This window comes from Pelobates fuscus, chromosome 7 (assembly GCF_036172605.1).
Source record: "Pelobates fuscus isolate aPelFus1 chromosome 7, aPelFus1.pri, whole genome shotgun sequence".
Taxonomy (NCBI): domain Eukaryota; kingdom Metazoa; phylum Chordata; class Amphibia; order Anura; family Pelobatidae; genus Pelobates; species Pelobates fuscus.
In genome coordinates, this window is record NC_086323.1 from 37225202 (window position 1) to 37248928 (window position 23727).

General features: G+C 40.5%; 1 protein-coding gene across 6 annotated transcripts in view; it reads right to left on the reverse strand.

Moving 5' to 3' along the window:
* Positions 1–23727, reverse strand: part of SLC44A5 (solute carrier family 44 member 5) — a 150007-nt gene that overhangs the window by 34240 nt on the left and 92040 nt on the right. For all 6 annotated transcript variants that reach the window (XM_063427938.1, XM_063427937.1, XM_063427935.1 and 3 more), the window contains exons 3-7: positions 14556–14629; positions 8104–8188; positions 5943–6027; positions 2208–2324; positions 955–1015 (exon numbers count right to left, since the gene is read on the reverse strand). In XM_063427938.1, the coding sequence (XP_063284008.1) occupies positions 955–1015; positions 2208–2324; positions 5943–6027; positions 8104–8188; positions 14556–14629 (422 nt within the window). The remainder of the gene's footprint in view (positions 1–954; positions 1016–2207; positions 2325–5942; positions 6028–8103; positions 8189–14555; positions 14630–23727) is intronic.

The following is a 23727-nucleotide window of genomic DNA, read 5'->3' on the forward strand; positions in this document are numbered from 1 at the left end:
AAATTGGGTTGAGTTAGGGATAACGTTAAATATAAAGAACTTGGGAACAATTATATATCATAACCTAGGCAGTAGTGAACAATGCCCATCTGTGACTGCAAAGGCTGGTAAGGTTTAAAGAAAGAAATTGGGCAACAGGTTTAAAGAAGAATATTGCATAACTAGAAAAAGTGCAGAGGGGAGCTACAAAATTAGTAAGGATATGGAAATCATTAATTAGAAAGGCTAAAAAAACTTCAATTTGTTTTCTTAAAAGAAAAAAAATAAACCTAGAGGGGTAGGATAGCACAAAACAAATATATAAAGGGTCAGAACAAACCACTGAGTGCTAATCTGTTCATTAGCAAGAATATACTACAGACAAGAGGTCACCCATTGAGAGTGGAAGAAAGGAGTTTTCACTTACAGCGGAGGAAAGGGTTCTTTACAGCTATGGCAATAAAGATGTGGAATTCTCTGACTGAAGAATCTGTCTTATCAGATTTTATATATATATATATATATATATATATATATATATATTTTATTTTTTTTAAAAAAGGTCTGGATGCTTTCTTTTTCGAAGAACAGAATATTCAAGGATACAATTAACATGTATGTGGGTTGTTGTATCGCAGATAAATCTTATCGTTATGGACTCAAAAAGGAATTGATTCCCCCATGTTTTGCCATAATTGACCATTGCTTTAAATTGTTGGAGGGAGGGGGCGGGGGAGGGTTTGGAGGGGGTGGGGAGGGAAGGTGGTGATTTTGGATCACATCATAAAAAAACAGCATAAAAAGACGTGTTTTAAAGGATAAACTCAATGGACTTGAGTCTTTTTTTTCCAATCTAGATTACTATGTAACTATAATTAGTATTTATTAAAATATTAATAGACATCTATGTAGGCCTAGAAGCACGTGCTTTACTATACATTAAATAATGAAATAATAAAAATGGCTGCCACTTACAAGGCCTGCTGGGAATTAACATTGAAGGACAATCTTCATTGCTTAGAACCTCTGCAACAGACTGAGATAACACAGTAAGTGAATAGATGTAATCACATATATTGTGGAAACATTGTCCTCTCATTACAAGACGTATGCTTTATCATATTTCTTATCATAATATATTTTATTATAACTATGTACAGGGGGTGCAGTAATAGTGTAACTATGTTCATTGCTGAAGCGGCAGAGAAATAACCCAAATTCACATTAAAGTGTAACAATCACATCCAATCTCTTAATATTTCTCCCTTATATTTAGCAAATATGTGTTTGTGAGATTTGAAAAAAAAGAGTAAACATAGCAATCCACACCATTGTACTTAATCTGAATCTGGAAATAGGTATTTAAATCTTGACTCTCTGTCAATCATTGTTAAACACTTTCCTTTGCAGCTGTCAGTCGGTTTAGAGTCCTCCCACAACTTTATTAAAGGAACACTGCATTCACTATACTATTCCATTTTTTTAAGTGGTTATAGTGCCAGGAATCCTCTGGCATTGCCCTCCATTCACTGCTAAACCATTTTTAATTAGTCTTACATTAAATAAGAGTAACTGGGTACCCACAGCCCAGCCCTGACTGGAGGTGTGGCTAAGGCAGAGATTATACACTTCCTTATAGTCATATCAAATCATGCCAACAGTTGACTGAATGCGGTCAGCTGACACCCTCAGCCAATCACAGCCATCCATTGCTGCTCAGGCTAATACTTCCTCATTATCTCTAGTTGAACATGGGGGGTAGTCTGCTGCGGAATAATGTATAACAATTAAAAAAACAAAAAAAAACATTCAAACAATGAAAAAAAAGGGCATTGCCAGAGACTCCCAACACAATAATCACTTCAATTAATCCCTTTTGAAAGAGGCTACAGCTGTCAGTGAACACCATTGCCATGTACATGGTTAGTGACAAGCTGTAGGTAGGTGGTACGTGATATTGCTTGCCCGTTATTCCTGCTGCCAACACATGTATTCTACCCCTCCACAGGTGCCATTGTAACGATGTCATCAATGTGATTCACCTAACCTATCAGTGGTTTTAACGTTGTGGCTGATTAGTGTATGTTTCGTATACAAGGCTGTAACAAACGTAGCAGATCCACACTTTCCATGTTTTACCCCTATTAATACATCACTTTCATTCCAGATATTTTATACAGTAAATTAATATTTGTTTTTATTTTGTGTATTTCTGCTTAACCACTCACCTTCCCAACTCTATCAAATCCAGGTTTGCAGAACTGTTTGTAATAATCCCAGTAGCTCTTATTAGACCTTGTTTCCCGGTAGGTAGCAAAGGTGTCTGGGCACTTAGAGACACAGAGCTGGAAAAGAGGCAGACATACTCAGACGTATATTATGTGCAGTATTCAACCTTTAAATAATTACTGCAAGCTCCCTTCTTCAAGAAGGCTTTTCAATCAAGATCAGGTTTATTGTCAAAATTTACATAATTTCAGCTGTTTGCAATGAACAAATCAAACTAAAGCAATTGAAATAGCTCAACACAACGAATGCTTTAGGTGGTTTCCCCAAATTTAACTTGAAATGCAACTTATAATGACTTCTTAAGTCTCAAAATTATTCAATCCCCTGAATAAAATCTCTCACAACAGCACAAATACGCAAAAAAAAAGGGCTTCATTAGTTGCACCAGGTGTGCTTGAGCTGAAAAACTTGAAATATCTGAACTGGCTAGGGGTTTGTTGAGTGTCACGCTTGACTGCATGTTAGAAATATAGCTGTATTTCCTATTTATTCCATCGCACACAATGTAAACATAATGCATGCTGTATGCGCACATTAGTGCACGCACACCTTTTGCACATGGTATACTATCACACACCATGTAGACCAACAACATATTTTATCTGCACAATGTCAATCCCTCAACCAAAAAACAATGCATATTGTATTTGTTGCAGAGTTGTGATAAATACACACTATGACTACATGTTATAAATATGACTTAGTCTCCCTAAGGTATGTTGATCAGTAGGAGAGGGACTTGTGCGGGGGGAGGGTCATTGATGGCGATGAATGGCAGGATATGTGGGAAGCCGCAGCGAAGGTCTGTGTGTGTGTCGTCTCACAAGAAAAGATGTATAAGATCCTCTTTAGGAGGCACACCACCCCTGTACAGCTGCTTAAAATGACTGTTGGAGGATGTGCAATGACTGTTGGAGGATGTGCGGACTGAAAGGGACGTACTCGCATATGTGGTGGGATTGCCCTGCTCTGACACGTTACTGGGGGGACATACAGATCATCTTTAAGGAGGTCTTCGGTAGGCCGTTCGAGCTGGGCCCTTGGTTGTTTTTGCTTTCCAAGCCCTTAGAGGGACTGACCCACCGCGAACAGAAATTATACAATATAATCACTATAGCAGCAAGACGAGTCCTTGCAGCCCACTGGTTACAACCCACCTCACCGTCCTTGGGTAAGGTGAGGGCCAAAATAGAAGATAATCATTTAATGGATCAACTTTCAGCGACAGCGACCCTACATAACTTCCTTGCCTCATTCTACAAAATCTGGGAACCCTGGCACAATTATAAAGACAGGCTATAGATCTCATGACACACAATTAATCGAGCACTCCTGGGAACTGGAGAGATGACCCTGGCATTCACCAGTGTAGGGGGTTAGGAGCTCATGCGGTGGAGAATTGGAGGGGTGGGGGAGGCGGGAGCTGGGAGAGGGGTGACCTGGTTAACAGAATCCCGAACCCCGCCTCTGGTATGACACTCTTTAGGTGTGGGTAGATCCCCCGACTGGGAGAGGTGCAATAGGACCCCACACGGGATGTTTTCGCATGTTCCTGCTTGGTTCCACTTGATGGCATTCCTACCCCCCCTCATCTCTCCTCCACCTTTCCACCCCACTCCTCCTTCCCACCCCCGCTCCTCTACCTTTCTTCTGTTCGCATAAGACTTCTATGTACTAGGCACATGCCAGATAATGGAACTGGGATTATCTCCTAGAGGGCATTTTCGACATAGCTAATGCGACCCGTTCAGATGGCTATCGCTCGCCAGAGACAGGGGGGAATCATAAGCTTGGTTCAACGCTCTTTCTACCCTTTATACTTCTTTCTTCTTTCAATTATTGTTCAGTTCTCTATTATACTTTACAAAACCATAAATTCTTGCTGTAGACATGCATAGGTTTTGCAATGACTTTCTGGGAATTTCTTGCCGATTGCTGTGGTCCTTTATATACCTGTCAACGTTTTGTAAGAAGTATTTCATGACCATGATGTAAACGCACAGTTTTTATTTGGATTGTGATCATTGTCTATTGGCATGCAAAAATAAAGAATTATAAATTAAAAAAAAGAAATATGGCAAAAGAATGGTCTTCAAAGTATGGAGAAGAGATCATGTCCCTTCACAAACATGGAACAGGATACAAAAAGATAGCGAAGGCACTGAATGTTCCTAGAGACACACCGTTGGAATCATAGTTTGAAAGTTAAAGGAACAGTGGTTATACTACTTGGACGGGGCAGAAAAAGGAAGCTATCAATGGCTGCAACCATATTTCTGATTAGACAGGTTGTGAAAAACCCTTGAGTGAATACAAATGACCTGCAGCATGTCTTGATGGCAACAGGCACAGTAAGGTGCATACTAAATGCAGAAGGTTTGCATGCCAGAACTCCAAGATGTACACCACTACTGACCCAAAAGCACAAGAAAAGTTTTGGGATTCTTTCCTGTTGAGCGATGAAACAAAACTGGAACTTTTTGGCCTAATGGATCAGCGGTATGTCTGGAGGAAGAAAAATAAAATATATGCTGAAAAGTACACTCTGTCTACAGTTAAGCATGGTGGTGGCTCGATGATGCTCTGGGGCTGCTTTGCATCCTCTGGCATTGGAAACCTGCAGTGTGTGAAAGGCAAGATGGATTCATTGAAGCAGCAGGAAATCCCAAGAGAAAACATCATGCCAAACGTCAAGTTGAAGCTTGGGCGTCATTGGACCTTCCAACAGGACAATGATCCCAAGCATACCTCAAATTCCACCAAGACTTGGTTTCAGAAGAAGTCCTGAAAAATTCTACAGTGGCCATCACAGTCACCTGACCCCATAGAAAATCTCTGGTGGGATTTGAAGTAGGCGGTTGCAGCACGCAAACCCAAGAATATTACTGAATTGGAGGCTATTGCTCATGAGCAATGGGCTAAGATTCCTCAGGAACTCTGCCAGAAGTTGGTGTTTGGTTATGCATCTCATTTGTAGCAGGTCATAACAGCAAAAGGGTGCTCTACTACATAGTAAAGATGCTTGCCATGAAGGGGTTGAATAATTTTGAGACTGAAGAAATCATTATAAGATGCAATTTCCGTTGATTTTGGGGAAACCACCAGCATTAATTGTGTTGAGCTAATTTAATTTCTTTTGTTTGATAAGTTTGATTACAACTCTCTCTCTCTCTCTCTCTCTCTCTCTCTCTATATATATATATATATATATATATATATATATATATATATATATATATATATATATATACAAAGTCAGGAGGGCTGCACTCACCTAAACATGAAGTGGAAGGTGGCTGTGCCAACAAGAGGGCAGTTCAAGGTAATTGTGTTAAATAAGGGTAGGACACAAATAATTATTATTCAGCAATATCTATTGCTACAAACAATGCTTAATTGTTTAATAGTGTTTAAAGCTTTTAGACCCTATTTCCCCTCAGCATTAAAATATAGTAAATATTATATGGTAACTTAGAAGAACTCAAAAAGGATATGAAAATACAAAGATAAAGTTTGATATGTTATATTCAAGGATAGTTTAGTATGTTTATAAAAATGTTCACATTATTATATAATTGTCGGCAACTCTGTTTTAAGAGGTGGCCGATGAGCTAGATGTTGCCATTGGAAAAGATACAACAAATCCCGGTATTTTTTATTATCATTTCTCTTACTTGTGTCGTAGGGCACTGCAGGTTTATCAGCACAACAGGACTTGCGCAGCGGAGGATGTTAAAATACATCAAGTACGTCTTGTTCCTGGACAGAAATAGATTAAAAATGAGAAAAAGGATCGGTTCATTATTGTGTGCAACGGCCATATGTACTCAGTAAAATAATGTGCAAGAATACAATGAAATACATTTCCAAAGGGAAATTATGATGTTACTCATCACTTCGTCACAGTGTTAAGGCAGTTATTACTATTTCATTTTTATTGTTTTTGCCAAAATATGGCAACAGGAAAAAGTGACGTAATGATTCTTTATAATTGAAGCAAGTTGTATACAGTGCGTGCAGCACAAAATAATTCACCACAATCATGGGATATAAAACAGAAAATGTTCTATATTTACATCAAGAGTGCCCACCTTTGGCAAATCAGCTGATGATCTACGTTTACCATAATATTCTGCAAGGAGCCGAATGGGACAATTGCCCAATTTTGCACACCCTCTGGTCTATTAAAAAGTATTTAAAGGGACACTCCCATGCACTATAACATTAACACGTTGCATTGGAGACACTGTAAAAAATATACTGCAAAAACTCCAAATCAATTTGTTGACTGTACTTTAAATCCATTCAATAGTGTTCTTTAAATTCAGCAACATTACGAACATGATGGACATTGCCAAGTCTGCATTTTCAATACACTATCTACATTAAGCATTACTAAATACATTGGGATTATCTCAAACCTAGAGCAGATCCTCAGCTCCTTGCTGCAAATACATACAAATCAGTGTCCACAAGGGGGCAGCAAACAAATGTCTGTTTCTTCTTTTCATATTTTCCTACAGACTGTTACTGTAGGAAGTGGCTTATTTGACTGGTTATTTAAAGAGTAAGAATGTCATCTAAAGCTCTAAATATGATCTTTATTCTGTAAAACTTTTGCACGAAAACAGATTTTGTGGAGTAAAATGAAGGCATTTAACTCCCACACGCTTTGACATTTTAATAGGAACTGTCGTATGTGAGAACGTTTAAATCCTGGAAATATAAGTAGCCTATTCACTTTCTATAATGTACAGATGATGCATTAAACATGCATAAAAATGTATAAGTTAAAATAAAAACTGCATAATTCTGGAGCTGCACTGCAGAGAAAGGCTGTCTGCAGAAATAGAATAACCCCTCCCAGACCAGGAAGAGTCTCTGCCAATCAGTGTGCTCCCATTCTGGTCTGTGGGCTCAGATTTAAGCTCTTAACCCTGTGCAGCAGAGGATTATGGGATAAATGGTTTATCCCCTCCAGTAGGAGTTCGACTCATCCCACAGAATTAGTTGAACTGCTCAGTAAACTAATACCAGCCTTACCAGGACATGTATTAATGTATACACAGTACAGTTTGCAGTTTGATCAGCCAGACTCTGTGCAGTGATCAGAAGAGCCAGCGACTAGCTGCACAAAGATAAAGCACCGCGCTTACAGCAGCAGTAGCTTAGTATCCAACAGCTTAAAATACATAGTAAAAACAAAGAGAACGTAACCTGCGCTCTGGCCTAAATCCCCTTTTGTGGGGATGGCTAGGGCCTCTCTGATGAATTAATAATCTTCCTTGCTGTGTCTGAGCAGTGGAGCTGACAATTAAATCTGCTGCCATTATAAGCCATTCTCAAAATGGCGTGTGCTTGTATGATATCCCGTGCACCATACTCCCTGTACTATAACCTTGCAACCATGCAAATGCGTCCTGGTGCTTAGAGTGATCCTTTAACATTAGATTGACATTAATACATTTTCCCACACAGTACACAGTGTAATACAGTAGAATTGTTGGTAAGGTTATATGCCTATGCATAGTTGTGATATGATGGAGGACAATCTATGGTACAATGCACAAATATTCCTTCTCACATACAGTGGGAAAATATATAAATTGTAATTCTGTAGCAAAGTTCTAAATATGATGCAATCACTATGGATACCAGTGGAATGTTCAGGCGGATGCCATTGGTGTTCTACATTTAGAAATTCCCTGGAAGAACTGCTCTTTATACAAAGCTTGCCAGTCACTCCTCAGAACAGCCACAATAAATAATATTCTCCTTCGTGGCCAATAACCAGCATCGGTGACATGCATCATTAGCATAAATTAAAGGACTCACTCATTTGGGGTTCCTTTTTGTCCACAAAACTGTCCATAGCTATCTGTTGGGTAGACGATCTTCCTTGGATCCCCATGAATCCATGCTGCAAATTCAAACATGTGACAGATGTCAACATTCTATGCATCTACATCGTTTACCTGATTTAATAAATAGACACTAATGGCCGATACAAAAAATGTCTAAAGTCACCAAAACAACTTTAGCTTAATGAAGCAGTTTTTTTTTTTTTTTTTTTTATAAATCATGCCCCTACAGTCTCACTGCTTAATTTACTGCCATTTAGGAGTTAAATCACTTTTGTTTCTGCTTATGCAGCCCTAGCCACACCTTCCCTGCCCATGACTGACACAGCTTGCATGAAAACAAAATAATTTAATTTTCAATCATTTGTAACTTACTTTAAACATTTTTATCTCCTGTTCTGTAAATTGAACTTGAATCACACACAGGAGGCTCCTGCAAGCTGTTAACAGAGCAGGAAATAATTCTAAATAAAACAGAATTTGCAATAAAGGAAGTGTAGACATTAGATGACACTTTAGAGGAAGTGTTTAGGAAGACTGTGTAAGTCACATGCATGGAGGTGTGGCTAGGACTGCATAAACAAAGTGATTTAACTCATAAATAGCAGAGAATTCATGACCTATACACCAAAACAGCTTCATTAAGCTAAAGTTGTTTTGGTGACTAAAGTGTCCCTTCAAAGCTTTAGCAATTGACATCACAATTCAGTTTAGTCCAGGCACACACAAGGCATGCAATGCACTGAAGGTGGAGAAATAGAAACATTGTTTCAGTTCCTCCTTTTTCCTGTGCCCTCTCTAGCACTGATCTTATAACAATGACTGAAAGGAATGCAAGATGGAGGCACCCAGTTCTAGGATGCAAGTAATACAGTAATGTAGATTTCTACATTTAATTTATTTTTTGTAAACCTCACAGAAGCATGATTATTAATGAATTGACATACATAAACATAATATTCTGTTCAGGGAAATTTATTTATAAAATATTTTACCAGGAAAGATACATTGAGATTTCTCTCGTTTTCAAGTATGTCCTGGGTCTACAAAACATTGCATTGATACATTATGGTACAATAAAATACAAAAACAATATTAATACACAAAATTTAACATAGGACAGGTAGGAAATATATAATCAACCATGACAGGTGCATTCTGTTTTGAGGTATGTAGAGAGGGATCTCTTAAAGGACTTTAGGCTTGGGGAACATTTTAAATTGTGCGGGAGGTCGTTCCACAATTGCGGTGCTCTGTAGGAGAAGGAGGATCGGGCTGCTTTCTTTTTGTATTGAGGTAGACTAAATAAAGGGCTGGTACCGGATCGGAGGTTATAGGAGGTGGGAACTGCCGAGGAGAGCATTTTGCTCAGGTAGGGCGGGAGTTTCCCAGAAAAGCTCTTAAACACAAGGCTGGAAGATGAAGGGTGCGTCTGGATTCCAGCGACAGCCAGTTTAGTTATTTTAGCATGTTACAATAGTGGGTCCTGTAATTACATTGTAGCACAAATCGTCAAGTTATACAATTATTGAGTTTATTAATGTGGGATTGCAGTGCAGATACTACATCCCCATAATCAATAATTGGTATCAGCATTTGCTGTACAATCTTTTCCTTTACTGTAGAACTTAGGCAAGATTTGTTTCTGTACAGGGCACCTAGTTTTGGATAAAGTTTAGATGCAAGTTTTTCTATGTGGAGGCCAAAAGATAGATTGGGGTCTAACAACATACCCAAGTATTTGAAAGAGTGGACTGCGTTCAGTGTGCTATTTGAATTTGTTTTGATGGATAGGTGGAAATTGTGTAATTTGTGTAATTTAGGTACTGTTCCAAAGATCATTGTGACAGTTTTGTCAGTATTTAGGAAGAGTTTGTTTTTTGCGATCCACTTTTCTACCTCTGTAAACTGGTCTTGGAGCACAGCCTCAAGCTGCGGTAGATTGGATTTGCTCGCATAGATTACTTTGTCGTCTGCGTACATGTGTACATTTGAGGATTTGCAGACATTAGGCAGATCATTTATAAATAATCTAAATAGTAGGGGGCCAAGAATGGAACCTTGGGGAACACCACACGTGATTGGGAGAGGGAGGGAGTCGCTGTCAGAAATGGACACATATTGCGAGCGGTCCGATACATACGATTGAAACCAGGTTAGCGAACAATCACCAATACCTGAGTTTTTGAGTTTGTGCAGTAGAATGTTGTGGTCTACTGTGTCAATGGCCTTTGCAAAATCAAGGAAAATAGCTCCAGTTAGGTCTCCTTGTTCCATGCCAGTTTGGATGTCATTGCAAACTTTTAATAGGGTAGTTGTAGTGGAGTGATTCTAGCAAAAGCCCGTTTGATCAGGGATCAGATAGTCTGATTGTTGGTAATACTCACAAAGTTGCTTATGGACACATTTTTCTAAGATTTTTGACAATACCGATACCGATGATATTGGGCGATAGTTAGAAACCAAAGTAGTGTCACCACTTTTATGGATAGGCACTACTCTCGCAGTCTTCCAAAGTTTGGTATGTAACGAGACACCAAGGATTATTAATTAGGGTTGCGACGGGTTTAGCAATTGCCGGCGCACTGAGCTTCAACAGCATTGCTGGGATTTGATCAGGTCCGGACTGGTTTTTAATTTTTAGATTATTAAGGTGTTTTTCTAATGACACTAATAGGTACAGGTCTAAAAATGAACTTGTCTATATTGGGCCTTTGCAAATTTAGTGGGGCCTGATCCACATTTGTCTTTTCAGGATGTGTGTCATTTATTAGCTTGGCAATCAGGGCAGTGGAGCAACCGACAAAATAATTGTTAAAGGCATTTGCTACGTATAAGGGTAGTTGCAGGGTTTGGTTATCCACTTTGACATTGGAGGGTTGGGAGTGGATTGGGGAGCTAGTAATTGATTTATGACTTTCCAAAAGTTTCTAGGGTTTGATAGGTTATTGTTCAGATTTTCACAGAAATATGGCCAATTTTGTTTGTTTTGTGCATATATTTCGCCATTGTCTATATGTAGAGTGATCATGTAGCCAGTATGCTTGAACTTTGACCACAAAGAATCCCTAAACTGGTACATTTGGATGAGGTCAGCTGTGATCCAATTCATATGTGTCCCTTTTACTCTCACCTTACGCAGCGGGGCATGCAAATTCCAAATTTGAAGGTGTTCAGATTGAAAGTATTCAACAGCACAGTCTAGATCTGGGATTAGGTTTAATCTGTGCCATGGGAGTTTACAGTTGCCCTTTAACCAGTTGACCAGGAGTGAAACAACAGACCTCTCCATGGCGTAATATTAATTGTTTTTCAACACTCACATGTAATTTAATTAGAAGGAGCCGGATAGATTTTTCTAGGACTGATTTGTGTTGTAGCCCTGCTGTGGCTTTTCAAGCAGCTCCAAGGTAATGCAGAGAATAATGTCAATCACAAATTGCTGGCGATAGAATCTTTGGATTTTATGTGACAAGGTCCGTTGCTTACTGGGAAACGACCTGCTTTATTGTCCATTTTAAGCTTGGTACTTTGCAAATCATGTAGTTACTTGCAATATATATTAACCCGCATCGTGTGTGATGTATTAGTGACATTTACTATTGTCACCAGGCACTGTCCTCACCTCTCGTTAATGCCTTTAGCTTCGAAATTTGCATTCTAATTTCAGTAAATAATATAACGTGGCAACAGTCTATTGTTTTGCAAGTGACAAGCCATTTATTTATTTTATTATACTTTGTAAGGCAAATAATATTTACTTCATGGTTGCTGTAAATGGTGACCGTTCCACAAATTTACTCTCTGTATTATGTCACCAAATGGATGGATGCAAATGGGGGTCCATATATGTAAATGAAGGGGTGATCCCTGGCAACCTCAATGTAAGTAGTCAAATTATTTAGTAATGGTTTGACTTCTTATCTTGGGCCATTCATGCGCCACTTCCTGTCTCCTCTCGGCCAGAAGCTTTCAGCTCTGAGGTAGGCATGGCAGAGCAGGGCTTAGTTTATTGTCTGAGAGTGATCAGCTGATGCTCTCAGCCAATGAGCTTTGCATGCACTGCAGGGCTTAGCTCAGGAGAGCTAATGGAAGCTCCATGCAGGAACTAACGGTTCTCACCTCTGACTGTGAGAAGGCAGGGAGCAGTGCTCGGTAGACCCCAGGTAAATAGTCAAATTGTTCTAAAATTGCTTTACTATTTACAATGTGAGGGCACCATAACTACTGCTGTGTGCAGTCGTGGTTTTGGTGTTTGAAGTGTTCCGTTAAAATTTTAGATGCAATTTCTGTCGTGAAGTGAAACATCTTTCAAATCTGGAAGTCGCCCTACCTGAGTGACGGACACTAAAGACGTGGAAACTGCAAAATGTAAACTTTTTATGTCTCTCGCACGATTTTCATTTGCGCGGCTGCAGGTGCAGCATCTGTGCCACAAAATCATTTCATTACGATAAAGGGATATTGCTGCTTGGTCTGTCCATTTAAAAGGCACTAAAAAGATTCCATATCCGATCGCATTCAGAATTCACTATCTTCTCCCCCACCAGATCCACTCACAATATGCTCACAACCCAACTGCCAAGCTGTGTGCAATTTACTAAAGCATTCATGCAAAACACAGCATCTGTGAATATGGGTTTGGCAGAGTTAGAGCAATTTAGAGCTATGTAACCGTAACAGACTTGACTTCTACAAAATATGTGGGTGACAAAGAAACCTTTGGAACTGTGCTGGCAAGATCACCAGTAAATATACGCATTAAGGGGTACTTTAAACAGCACCTTATGTTGAGTAAACATTGCTTATTTTTTATTTCACGTGGCTTTCAGTGATAAATGTCACTTTACTATTGCGTTCAGGGCTGGCGTGAGTCTAAGGGACCCAGGGTGCTTTCTGAGCTTTCACTAAGGCAAAGTGGGCACCTACAGGTGGTTACCTTACTAAAATGTACCAGGTCTAGGGGGAAAACGGGGGTGGTAGCGAGGGAGCTGTGGTCACACTGTGCACTGGCTGCACAGTTCTCTCACATGCCGCGTAATGTCACTGCGAGGTGCGCAAGGGAGCTGTTCAGACAGAGCACGGTGATCCTGGCAGACCATACTAGCCTTTAGGAAGAGGATCCACTCCAGGTCCCCATGGTTGAGGTAGGGAGGATAAAAAGTAATTTGTTCGTTTGTGAGACTGTGTGTGTGAGAATGTTTAGGTGGGTTTATGAGAATCTATATGTGTGTGTGTGTGTGTAAGAATGTTCATGTGTGTGTATGTGTGCAAATGTGTATTTATGGGTGTGCGTATTTATGTGTCTATGTTTCTCTGAGGATGTGTATGTATGTGTGCAACAGAATGTGTGTGTGTGTGTATTGTTTGATTTTTGTGAAGGGAGTAGTGGGTGTTTCTCAAATGTTGTGCCGACAGCCACATTAAAAGTCTTTTGGGTGTGAAACTCACGATTGTGCAGCTCTCACGTAAACATCCTAGGTACAGGGCAACAAGCTCATGATACCTATGTGAGAGACTGACAATCATGGGGTAGAAGAGTGCGAGGAGAGTGGGGGCATAAAGCATCTTCACCTGTGTAGCCTAAAATCTTTGAAATTGAGCTGGTTGCAGTCTGAATCTACACCATTTTTTTAGAGATTGCAATGAATATAAAGTGAGCTGATAGGACAGAACAGTGGTTGGGCAGCAATTAGAGACACTTATAACACGTTTCCTGAAGATATGTGTATTGACATAATAATGGGCTAGAATAATTTTGTAACATTGTATAAATGAAGAGTTGTATAAACTATACTATGCAATAAGTGATTAGCTTCAAGATACTAACTGGTGAAAGTAAAGAAGTAAAGTTTTATATTATAAACGTTTTTATATATTGTCACACCAACCCCAGAGCAATAGGTGTAGTGTTTCTTAGGGATAATATTCTTTACCAAACTAAGGAAGGGTCTCTGTTTGTTGTTTCTACCATTCACAACTGCAATACTATTTGCAATATTTCCATCAACAATTATTAAAATAGACACGGGGACAAGAAAATAATATAATTGCAAAGAAAATATATTGCAACATTAAACTGCGTCTTGTTTTTTTACCATCACAATTTAATAATTTAACAGGCAACGTATCTCGCCTTCTATTCTGCACATTTCAGCTATGGTGTCAGATTCACAAGTACAAAAAACTTTGCAATATTTTATAGCGTGCTCACAAAACATGACAGCATTTTAATCTATATATCAATAATAATTTAGACATTCTCTTCAGTTATTTTATTATTATTATTATTACACTTCCATTGAGGAAATAAACAAATCAACAAATCTCTTGCTGGTTTGAGGATAACACCCAGACTGATTAATACCTGGAAACAGGAGTATAGAGAATACACAGGATAGATAAGGGGAGGGAATAGACACTTACCTACTATTCCTAGTGCAATGTATCCTATGATCACGATGACAAATATAATGCAGCAAAGGATATCTGTACAGTGTCTATTGATAAAACAATATAAGAAAAATAAATAATTTTGCAAGCAAGTAAGTGCATATCGTATGTACAGTGAACAATATTAAACAACACAAAAATATTAAACTGACAGGAGAGAATATGCTTATTGCATACCTCCCAACGCTTCAATTGGATAAAGGCGGAGACTTTAAAGTATCCCTATAGTGTCAGGAACACGTGTGCCACCTTATGGACGCGCCGGCCCTGATTAGGAATACAAACATGTATTCCTTACACTATAGTGCTGACGTGGCTGTTAAGGTGACCACCCCCTCTCTGTGCATTAAAAAGGTGATTTTACTTCCCTTTGCGCCCATAATGCGCAGTTCTTGTCATGGCTGAGATCACCAGTCCTATAGGAAAACATAGAAAGGCTATTGCGCACGTGCCAACCAGCATCTCCTCAAAGAGAGGCATTGAATCAAACATGCAGCGTCTGAGTGACTGCCACTACAGGTGTTCCTGGGCACCAAATGTAAACACTGCCATTTTTCTGAAAAAACAGCGTTTACAGTGCTAACGCTGCAGGTACATGCTACCGACACCAGGACCATTACATTAAGCTGTAGTGACTAGAGTGTCCCTTTAAGTTTAGGGATGTAGTTGGAGTGTGGTCAGGGGAGCGACTGTATGTTAGAACAAGAGCAATGTATCTTATTTACACAGACTGATTTCTAAACACATTTATTGTAGATTAAAGACACATTACTGGGAGTATTATTGCTCTGCTATACCCTCAGACACACCAACAATATGGAGCTCCTAGAAAAGGGGGGTTAGGATAGAATAGAGGGACAGAGGAATTTGGGCCCACAATAGGGATTGTCCCTCCTTAATAGGGACCGGTGGGAGCGGGAGGTATGATATTTTATAAATATACAGCAGGGATCTCAAAAAATGACCCCCCCGGGGGGCGGGGCTAAGCCAGCAAGCAGAGCAGACGCCTGAAAGCAGAGCTCCCGAGTAAACCACCGATTATTGCCGAAAAAGTGCTAAAACCGTGTCACAAACAGAACCGGGATTCGTTACCTGCATCCAGGAAGACCTGGTGACTAGTCTGACACCTCTCCCGAGCGTCTCGGTGACCGGGAACCTAATATGGCTAGCTGGGGCCTGCAAGCGACGAAAACGGGGAGAGGCGGCCGCTCCCCCAATCGATGTACCGAAGAAACAGACCCGCAAGCACCCTGTCCCCCCCCCCGGACCGGAGGGGGTTATCCCGGCCAAACTCTAAGGGTACACACTCGGGCACAGAATCTAGAGAAAGCAGCATATGAGCAGAGAGATGACGCACAGTCCTGCAAAATGGCCGTCGCCATGTGCGCACTAAATGAGGAAAGAACCGACCTTCAGTCCAGGCTGGATGCTATAATGGCCGCATTCTGGGAGAAAGTGGCGGCTAGGGAGCGTCTAGCGGAGGCACGCAGAAGGGCCTTGAGCCCACCGAAGGTACTGCCGATGAAACCCCACCGCGGATGCCCACTCTCCCTCAGGGCCGGCAGCCGGCGACAACCTAGACGGAGCTCCCGGCGGGCCCACAAACTTAAACGTCGGACCTTGCTACACTCGGAGCACCGCCGGAAGAGCCACCCTGAACACCCTAATGCACAACCCTGGCGGGCAAAGGAGACCCTCTGGGCTCAACATCAAACCCTGCGAAGGGAATCGGCATTAATAAAGGGGCTCCGGCTACGCACTTCAGGCCTCCTCCGAACTCATTCCACGGCCTCCACCTCCCCCTCAAACATGCTACTGGGCTTACCTGCAACCAGGGAGACCGTGCGGCTGCACACTCCACGGGGCACCGTGAGAGCCGACCTCTTCAACAGAGACAGCGGAGTAAAGGGACATAATCAAGCAATCAAAGTGCAGCAACATATGGGAACCGGCAAGAACCTAATCCCCTACCTGAGAGATGCATACAAGCAAGCACAGGGTACAGAGGGGAGACTCACCAATGGAACCTACCGGCAGGTACCCGTGACTTTCAGACAGGCTACCGACGGGTTGATGCCCATAGCAGGCCCTCACTCACGTGTACTACCGGGACTGGGAATCTCGCACAAGGGCCAGGTGTCCCGAATCGGTGATCGTAAGCATGATCACATCCTACCCCCAAAGGGTATGGGCTGAACATCGGGACAGATCACTCACTGCTCATTCCATGTTTGTTTCTTGTTCTCTCATTTTTTATTTTTTATCCTATTTTTACAACGGAGTGTGAATACATAGCTGAATCTGCATGTTTTAATTACTCACTTCACACTGTTAGTTCTGCCGCTACTAATCTTAGCATGCCTAGCCTGAGATTTCTCTTGAAATTATCGTATTGTATAATTTAAAACGTGCATTTCTTATATCTTACCTAGACTTATATGGCCTGCTCTCTCCCTGTATTCCTTAGCAGCCACGGGGAGACACAGCATGTGGGTATAAGCAAGGGCTCTAGTATGATTATTTCCTCAAAAAGCTACGTATATATCACTACTTTACTGCTATCTTGTACATTATTTTTACCTAATCGTTATGCTAATGGTTCACGAGAAATGCTTATTGTCTATAACACGTGCAGCACTATGGCCATTCATGTTATATCTGTGCCTAATCGTTATACTATATTGCCTTATATACTCATGCTATATGTTGTACGTTCTGTTGAGTCTAAAGCTGGTGTCAGTATGCACACTGCGGCGACCTGATTACTTTTACCGAGAATTTAACTACGACCTTTATAAGCACAGATCTTTATGATCCAACTCACTGTTATTATGCGGACCTTGTGAAATAAGCTTATGTTTTTAGTCTGTTTCCTTAACATGTTATCCTATTTCATAAAAAAAAAAAAAAATGTGCAACTGTATATTACCACGACTTTGTAAGCATCACTTCACCTGTGCCTGCTGTCGTGGCACCACAGGAATGTCTGTTAATCTTATTTGCACCAAAAATAAAGAAATAAAAAAAATAAAAAAAATAAAAAAAGACCCCCCCCCCCCCCCCATATCTTGCTGGCCTACAACTCCCAACTTCTTTAAAAGCAGTAAATGGCCAGATAATCATGGGAGTTGTAGTTCAGCAATCTCTGAGTGATGGAGTGGTTTAAGATACGTGATGTACAGCATCAAACAATACAAACAATACAAAAATACGTTGGCTGGAGATGAAGTGAGCATATTGTGTGTATGGTTCGAAATAAATATGTTTCCATCTATATATGTTTCACAATTTATTGCATGTTTAAGTCTGATACCATCATTTCCAGACCTTCTGCAGAATATCGATCATTGTTAATGTCTATGCCAATACTCATTAAAATAAAAAAATCCCACAAGCTGTTAAAGAATAACACAGCTCTATATTTATCAGTATTTAAAGATTAAAGAAAAAGAACCAACAAGGTGTGGGGAAAAATAATGTGTTCCTAATAGATTGACAGAACATTACATAAGAATTTCAAGGTAAATGGAATCTGGACAGATTGCTGTGTAAGGACTCAAGGACAGTCTAAACATGGGAGCTTGAGATTGGTAAGATTATTCTGAAATAGGAAGTGTGTTGGAGAAATGTATCTTATAATGTATATAAAAATATATACTGTATATATTTCACTTTTTATTATCGTATCTGGCATAGAGAATGATAGAGCGAGGCTGTGAGAGAACGTCATAGGGGATGGCTGAGATAGAACTTCATAGAGAATGGCTGAGATACAGATTCATGGAGAATGGCAGAGATAAAAGCATCATGGAAAATGACTGAGATAGAGCATCATGGAGAATGACTGAGATAGAGCGTCATGGGGAATGGCTGAGACAGAGCATCATGGAGAATGGCTGAGATAGAGCATCATGGAGAATGGCTGAGATACAGATTCATGGAGAAAGGCAGAGATAAAAGCATCATGGAAAATGACTGAGATAGAGCATGGCTGTGAGAGCGTCATGGGGAATGGCTGAGACAGAGCGTCATGAAGAATGGCTGAGAGAGCGTCATGGGGAATGGCTGAGACAGAGCGTCATGGAGAATGGCTGTGAGAGCGTCATGGGGAATGGCTGAGACAGAGCGTCATGAAGAATGGCTGAGAGAGCGTCATGGGGAATGGCTGAGACAGAGCGTCATGGGGAATGGCTGAGACAGAGCGTCATGGGGAATGGCTGAGACAGAGCGTCATGGAGAATGGCTGAGAGAACGTCATGGGGAATAGCTGAGACAGAGCGTCATGGAGAATGGCTGAGATAGAGCATCATGGAGATTGGCAGAGAGAGCGTCATGGGGAATGGCTGAGACAGAGCGTCATGGGGAATGGCTGAGACAGAGCATCATGGAGAATGGCTGAGACATAGCGTCAAGGAGAATGGCTGACAGAGCGTCATGGAGAATGGCTGAGAGAGCGTCATGGGGAATAGCTGAGACAGAGCGTCATGGGGAATAGCTGAGATAGAGCATAATGGAGAATGGCTGAGAGAGCGTCATGGGGAATGGCTGAGAGGGTATCATGGGGAATGGCTGAGACAGAGCGTCATGGAGAATGGCTGAGAGAGCGTCATGTTGAATGGATGAGATAGAGCGTCATTGAGAATGGCTGAGATAGAGCGTCACGGAGAATGGCTGAGATAGAGCGTCATGGAGAATGGCTGAGATAGAGCGTCATGGAGAATGGCTGAGATAGAACGTAATATAAAATGGCTGAGATAGAACGTCATAGAAAATGGCTGAGATAGAACGTCATAGAGAATGGCTGAGATAGAGCTTCATGGAGAATGGCTGAGATAGAGCGTCACAGAGAATGACTGAGATAGAGCGTTATAGAGAATGGCTGAGATAGAGCATCATGGAGAATGACTGAGACAGAGCGTCATGGAGAATAGCTGAGACAGAGCGTCATGGAGAATAGCTGAGACAAAGCGTCATGGAGAATAGCTGAGACAGAGCATCATGGGGATTGGCTGAGATAGAGCATCATGGAGAATGGCTGAGATTGATCATTATAGAAAATGGCTGAGACAGAGTGTCATGGAGAATGGCTGAGATAGAGCGTCATGGAGAATAGCTGAGACAGAGCATCATGGGGATTGGCTGAGATAGAGCATCATGGAGAATGGCTGAGACAGAGCGTCATGGAGAATAGCTGAGACAGAGCGTCATGGAGAATAGCTGAGACAGAGCATCATGGAGAATGGCTGAGACAGAGCATCATGGGGATTGGCTGAGATAGAGCATCATGGAGAATGGCTGAGATAGAGCATCACGGAGAATGGCTGAGATAGAGCATTATAGAAAATGGCTGAGACAGAGTGTCATGGAGAATGGCTGAGATAGAGCGTCATGGAGAATAGCTGAGACAGAGCGTCATGGGGATTGGCTGAGATAGAGCGTCATGGAGAATGGCTGAGATAGAGCATCATGGAGAATGGCTGAGAGAGCGTCACGGAGAATGGCCGAGATAGAGCGTCATGGAGAATGGCTGAGATAGAACGTCATATAAAATAGCTGAGATAGAACGTCATAGAGAATGGCAGAGATAGAGCGTCACGGAGAATGGCAACCCTTCTCCTTTGTGTTGTTGGAGTTAAGGGAGCAGCAATCGGGAGCTGTGATTGACTGAGAGTGTCAAATGACTACGTTTTGCCTATAACAGCTCCTATTGTTAGTATGAATCAGTATGGCTAGAAGGAAGTTTGTCATCTCTGCTTTAGCGGCACCTTGCAGACGAGGCTGGACCATTGGAGGTCAAAGAACCATATAAAGTTTTAAACTAAATCTTTTAATGCGGAAAGAAGGGACAGCGCTCTAGAACAATAACCAAAACAATGAGATTAATTGGCTATAGTGCCTACAGTGTCCCTTCAAAGGTGATACAACAATGCTGGGAAATAATCTGACCAGACCTGGGCACAGTCAGAAATCTGAAATGGCTATTCTAATTTGGTCTGAAGTCAGGTTATAAAGCATGCAGCATTTATAACTTTCTCCTACATTAAAATTATCATTATCCATCTTGCAGACACTGTTTCTCTTAGTTAAAGAACCGTAGTGCAAGTACAGTTTCCCGATCTGTCCCTTTTGGTAAATATACAGCTCATACAGGTTCTGTTTCTAACAACATATATTTCTCTCTTTCATCATCACACGAAGCCCTGTCCCACACATGAACATTTCCCTCAATACATCATCTCAATGCAATGCCATTTCCCTCAATTCATCACAAGTGTGATACACCCATGATTCCATGCTCACCAAATCATCTCACCATTTTCCATAATGGTCCAGTTTATTTTACAGGACAGGATCTACTCTCTTGGGCGGCCATAGCTTTAGCACCCTCACCTATCATTATCTTCTATTCCCATTCTTTCTTTATTATCCACCTGGAAACCTGCTTAATAAATAGACACTACATTCATGAGATGTCAATGTTACATCCACAAAGTACCTGACCATTTACATTTCTAGGATCTTAGAGTCCCCTTCTATCAAGAATTCAGGCCTAAGAGAGCCAGTCTAGGAAATGGCATACCCGAGCAACCAACATTTCAGTTTTCAATTGACCCCTGGAACATAGGGGATACTTTAGTTTTAGCTACCTGCTGTTCTAGAGCACTATACCACTACAATATCTATTGTCTAATTGGGTGATTGGTTGTATTGAGTTGTCAGCTGCCTAGCAATTGTTTAGCAAATACTAAAATTGTAAAAACATTCCATTCCATTGACTAAATACATCCCACGGGTTTAATATATGCAGTGTAAAGGCACAATTACTTGTATTTATTAACACAGATCTCAGGGTTAGAATCCAGCGAAGAACTGTCTTAATTACCTGCATTTCAGACAAAAAATACCATTAACTGCATTAATTGCAGAGGACCATAGTCAGAGCAGAAGGCAACCGTAGGCGAACAATTCAGGAAAAGTTTTAAAAAGATGTGCAGTTACCATGGAAACTAACTGAATGCTTCCTCTGATTGTTACATCTTTAGAATTTTGCATCAGAATTGCCCAGAGCACCCATTGCTCCTAAATGACTGACTGAAGCCACCACTTTCTAATGAGTTAATAGAGGGGCACAGGGAAAGTGAAAACAAGTATATACAATTAAAAATAAAGAATTAACAAATAAAAACACATCTTTCATTGTCCCCTTGCTACAAAAACTGTCAGGCGTCTCCAACCACATTTATCATGGTAGCGGTGTGCGACACAGAGTTTTTAAGTTTTATTTCCAATTTGACTTGCATTTGCCTCAGGCGATAGGAAAATGAATCATGTCACAAAAAGTTAGCTTCCAGAAATATTAAATTATTGAAATTTGTAACAGCACTGTTAAAAGAGCAGGAGACTGTGTGAAATCCAGACCTGTCTGTCGGAGATTTTCCCCCGTCAGCGCCTGTCGCTGTGCTGATATCAGTCTTGTCGCTGAAGCAAGTGATTAGATTTTATCACAAGGTGATAGAATGCTTTCCATTTCCAAATAATTCCTGCCAAATTGGGCTCTGCGAGATGGCTTTGCCTTATACATTATATTGCAGAAGATAAAAACAGTACATTTTAGCCACTAAAAGGCCAGAAAACAATATATATGAGCTATGGCTTACTGTAAACATAAACTCTTTTGAATTAGCAGAATTTTCACTATATACGTAGCATTTTTTTCAAGACAGAATTCATTTCAATTAATATTTCATATTATATGATCACTGTGAAAAATGGAACGGTAATAAAAATAGCCATTACAATTTTCCCACATCCAATTATTTGATTTTTTTTTTTTTTTTTTTTTTTTTTTTTACAAGCAATACAGAAGTAAAATATGTGCAACAGAAAAGTGACTTTTTACTAGGCAAATTATATTTTTATTAGAAATATTAATGTCATAACAGCGAAAAAAAAAACATGTTCATGTATTTGGCAAAATAACTTTCAACTAACTTTGTTAAAAACACAAATAATGTTTGCATTTAACAGGTGAGCAAATTATTATTCATAAATCATTGACTATCTGATCTCTGTTAAAATAAAAATTATTAAATAAAAAAAAATTACTTAATAGGCTTGGATACTTTATTACACCTCTTTTTCCAGCAAAGGGAGAATGGATATATTACACCATTATGAACAAGACATCTTACTGTACATCAGTTAAAGTAGATGAGATTAAATTGACTTCCTCTTTTGGATTGAAGATTTTGGCTCATCAATACATCAGAGACTAATGTTATTAATACACTGGGCCTATCCATCAAGGAAATAGCAAAATATTGTCCCTAATGAATTTAAAATTATATTGATTAAAAACAGGTCTATTCATCTATTCATATTAAAATGTGCAATATGCCCATATGAGGGTCTCCGACTAGTGATGTCCCGAACGGTTCGCTGGCGAATAGTTCCTGGCGAACATAGCATGTTCCTGTTCGCCACGGACGGCAAACATATGCGATGTTCGGTCCGCCCCCTATTCGGCAGTAAACTTTGACACTGTACCGCACAGTCAGCAGACACATTCCAGCCAATCAGCAGCAGACCCTCCCTCCCAGACCCTCCCACCTCCTAGACAGCATACAATTTAGATTAATTCTGAAGCTGCATTCATTTTATTTTATTTTTTGTATTATTTTTTTTTTGTGTGTTTGTGTTTATTATACATTATCCTCCATAGCCAGTAACCTGTGTTTATTATACATTATCCCCCATAGCCAGTAACCTGTGTTTATTATACATTATCCCCCCATAGCCAGTAGCCTGTGTTTATTATACATTATCCCCCATAGCCAGTAACCTGTGTTTATTATACATTATCCCCCATAGCCAGTAACCTGTGTTTATTATACATTATCCCCCCATAGCCAGTAACCTGTGTTTATTATACATTATCCCCCATAGCCAGTAACCTGTGTTTATTATACATTATCCCCCCATAGCCAGTAACCTGTGTATTATACATTATCCTCCCATAGCCAGTAACCTGTGTTTATTATACATTATCCCCCCATAGCCAGTAACCTGTGTTTATTGGGTGGGGGCCCTAGATAAGAATGGTGGGGGGGACCTACCGTCCTCCCCCCGGCCCCCACCCCTGAGC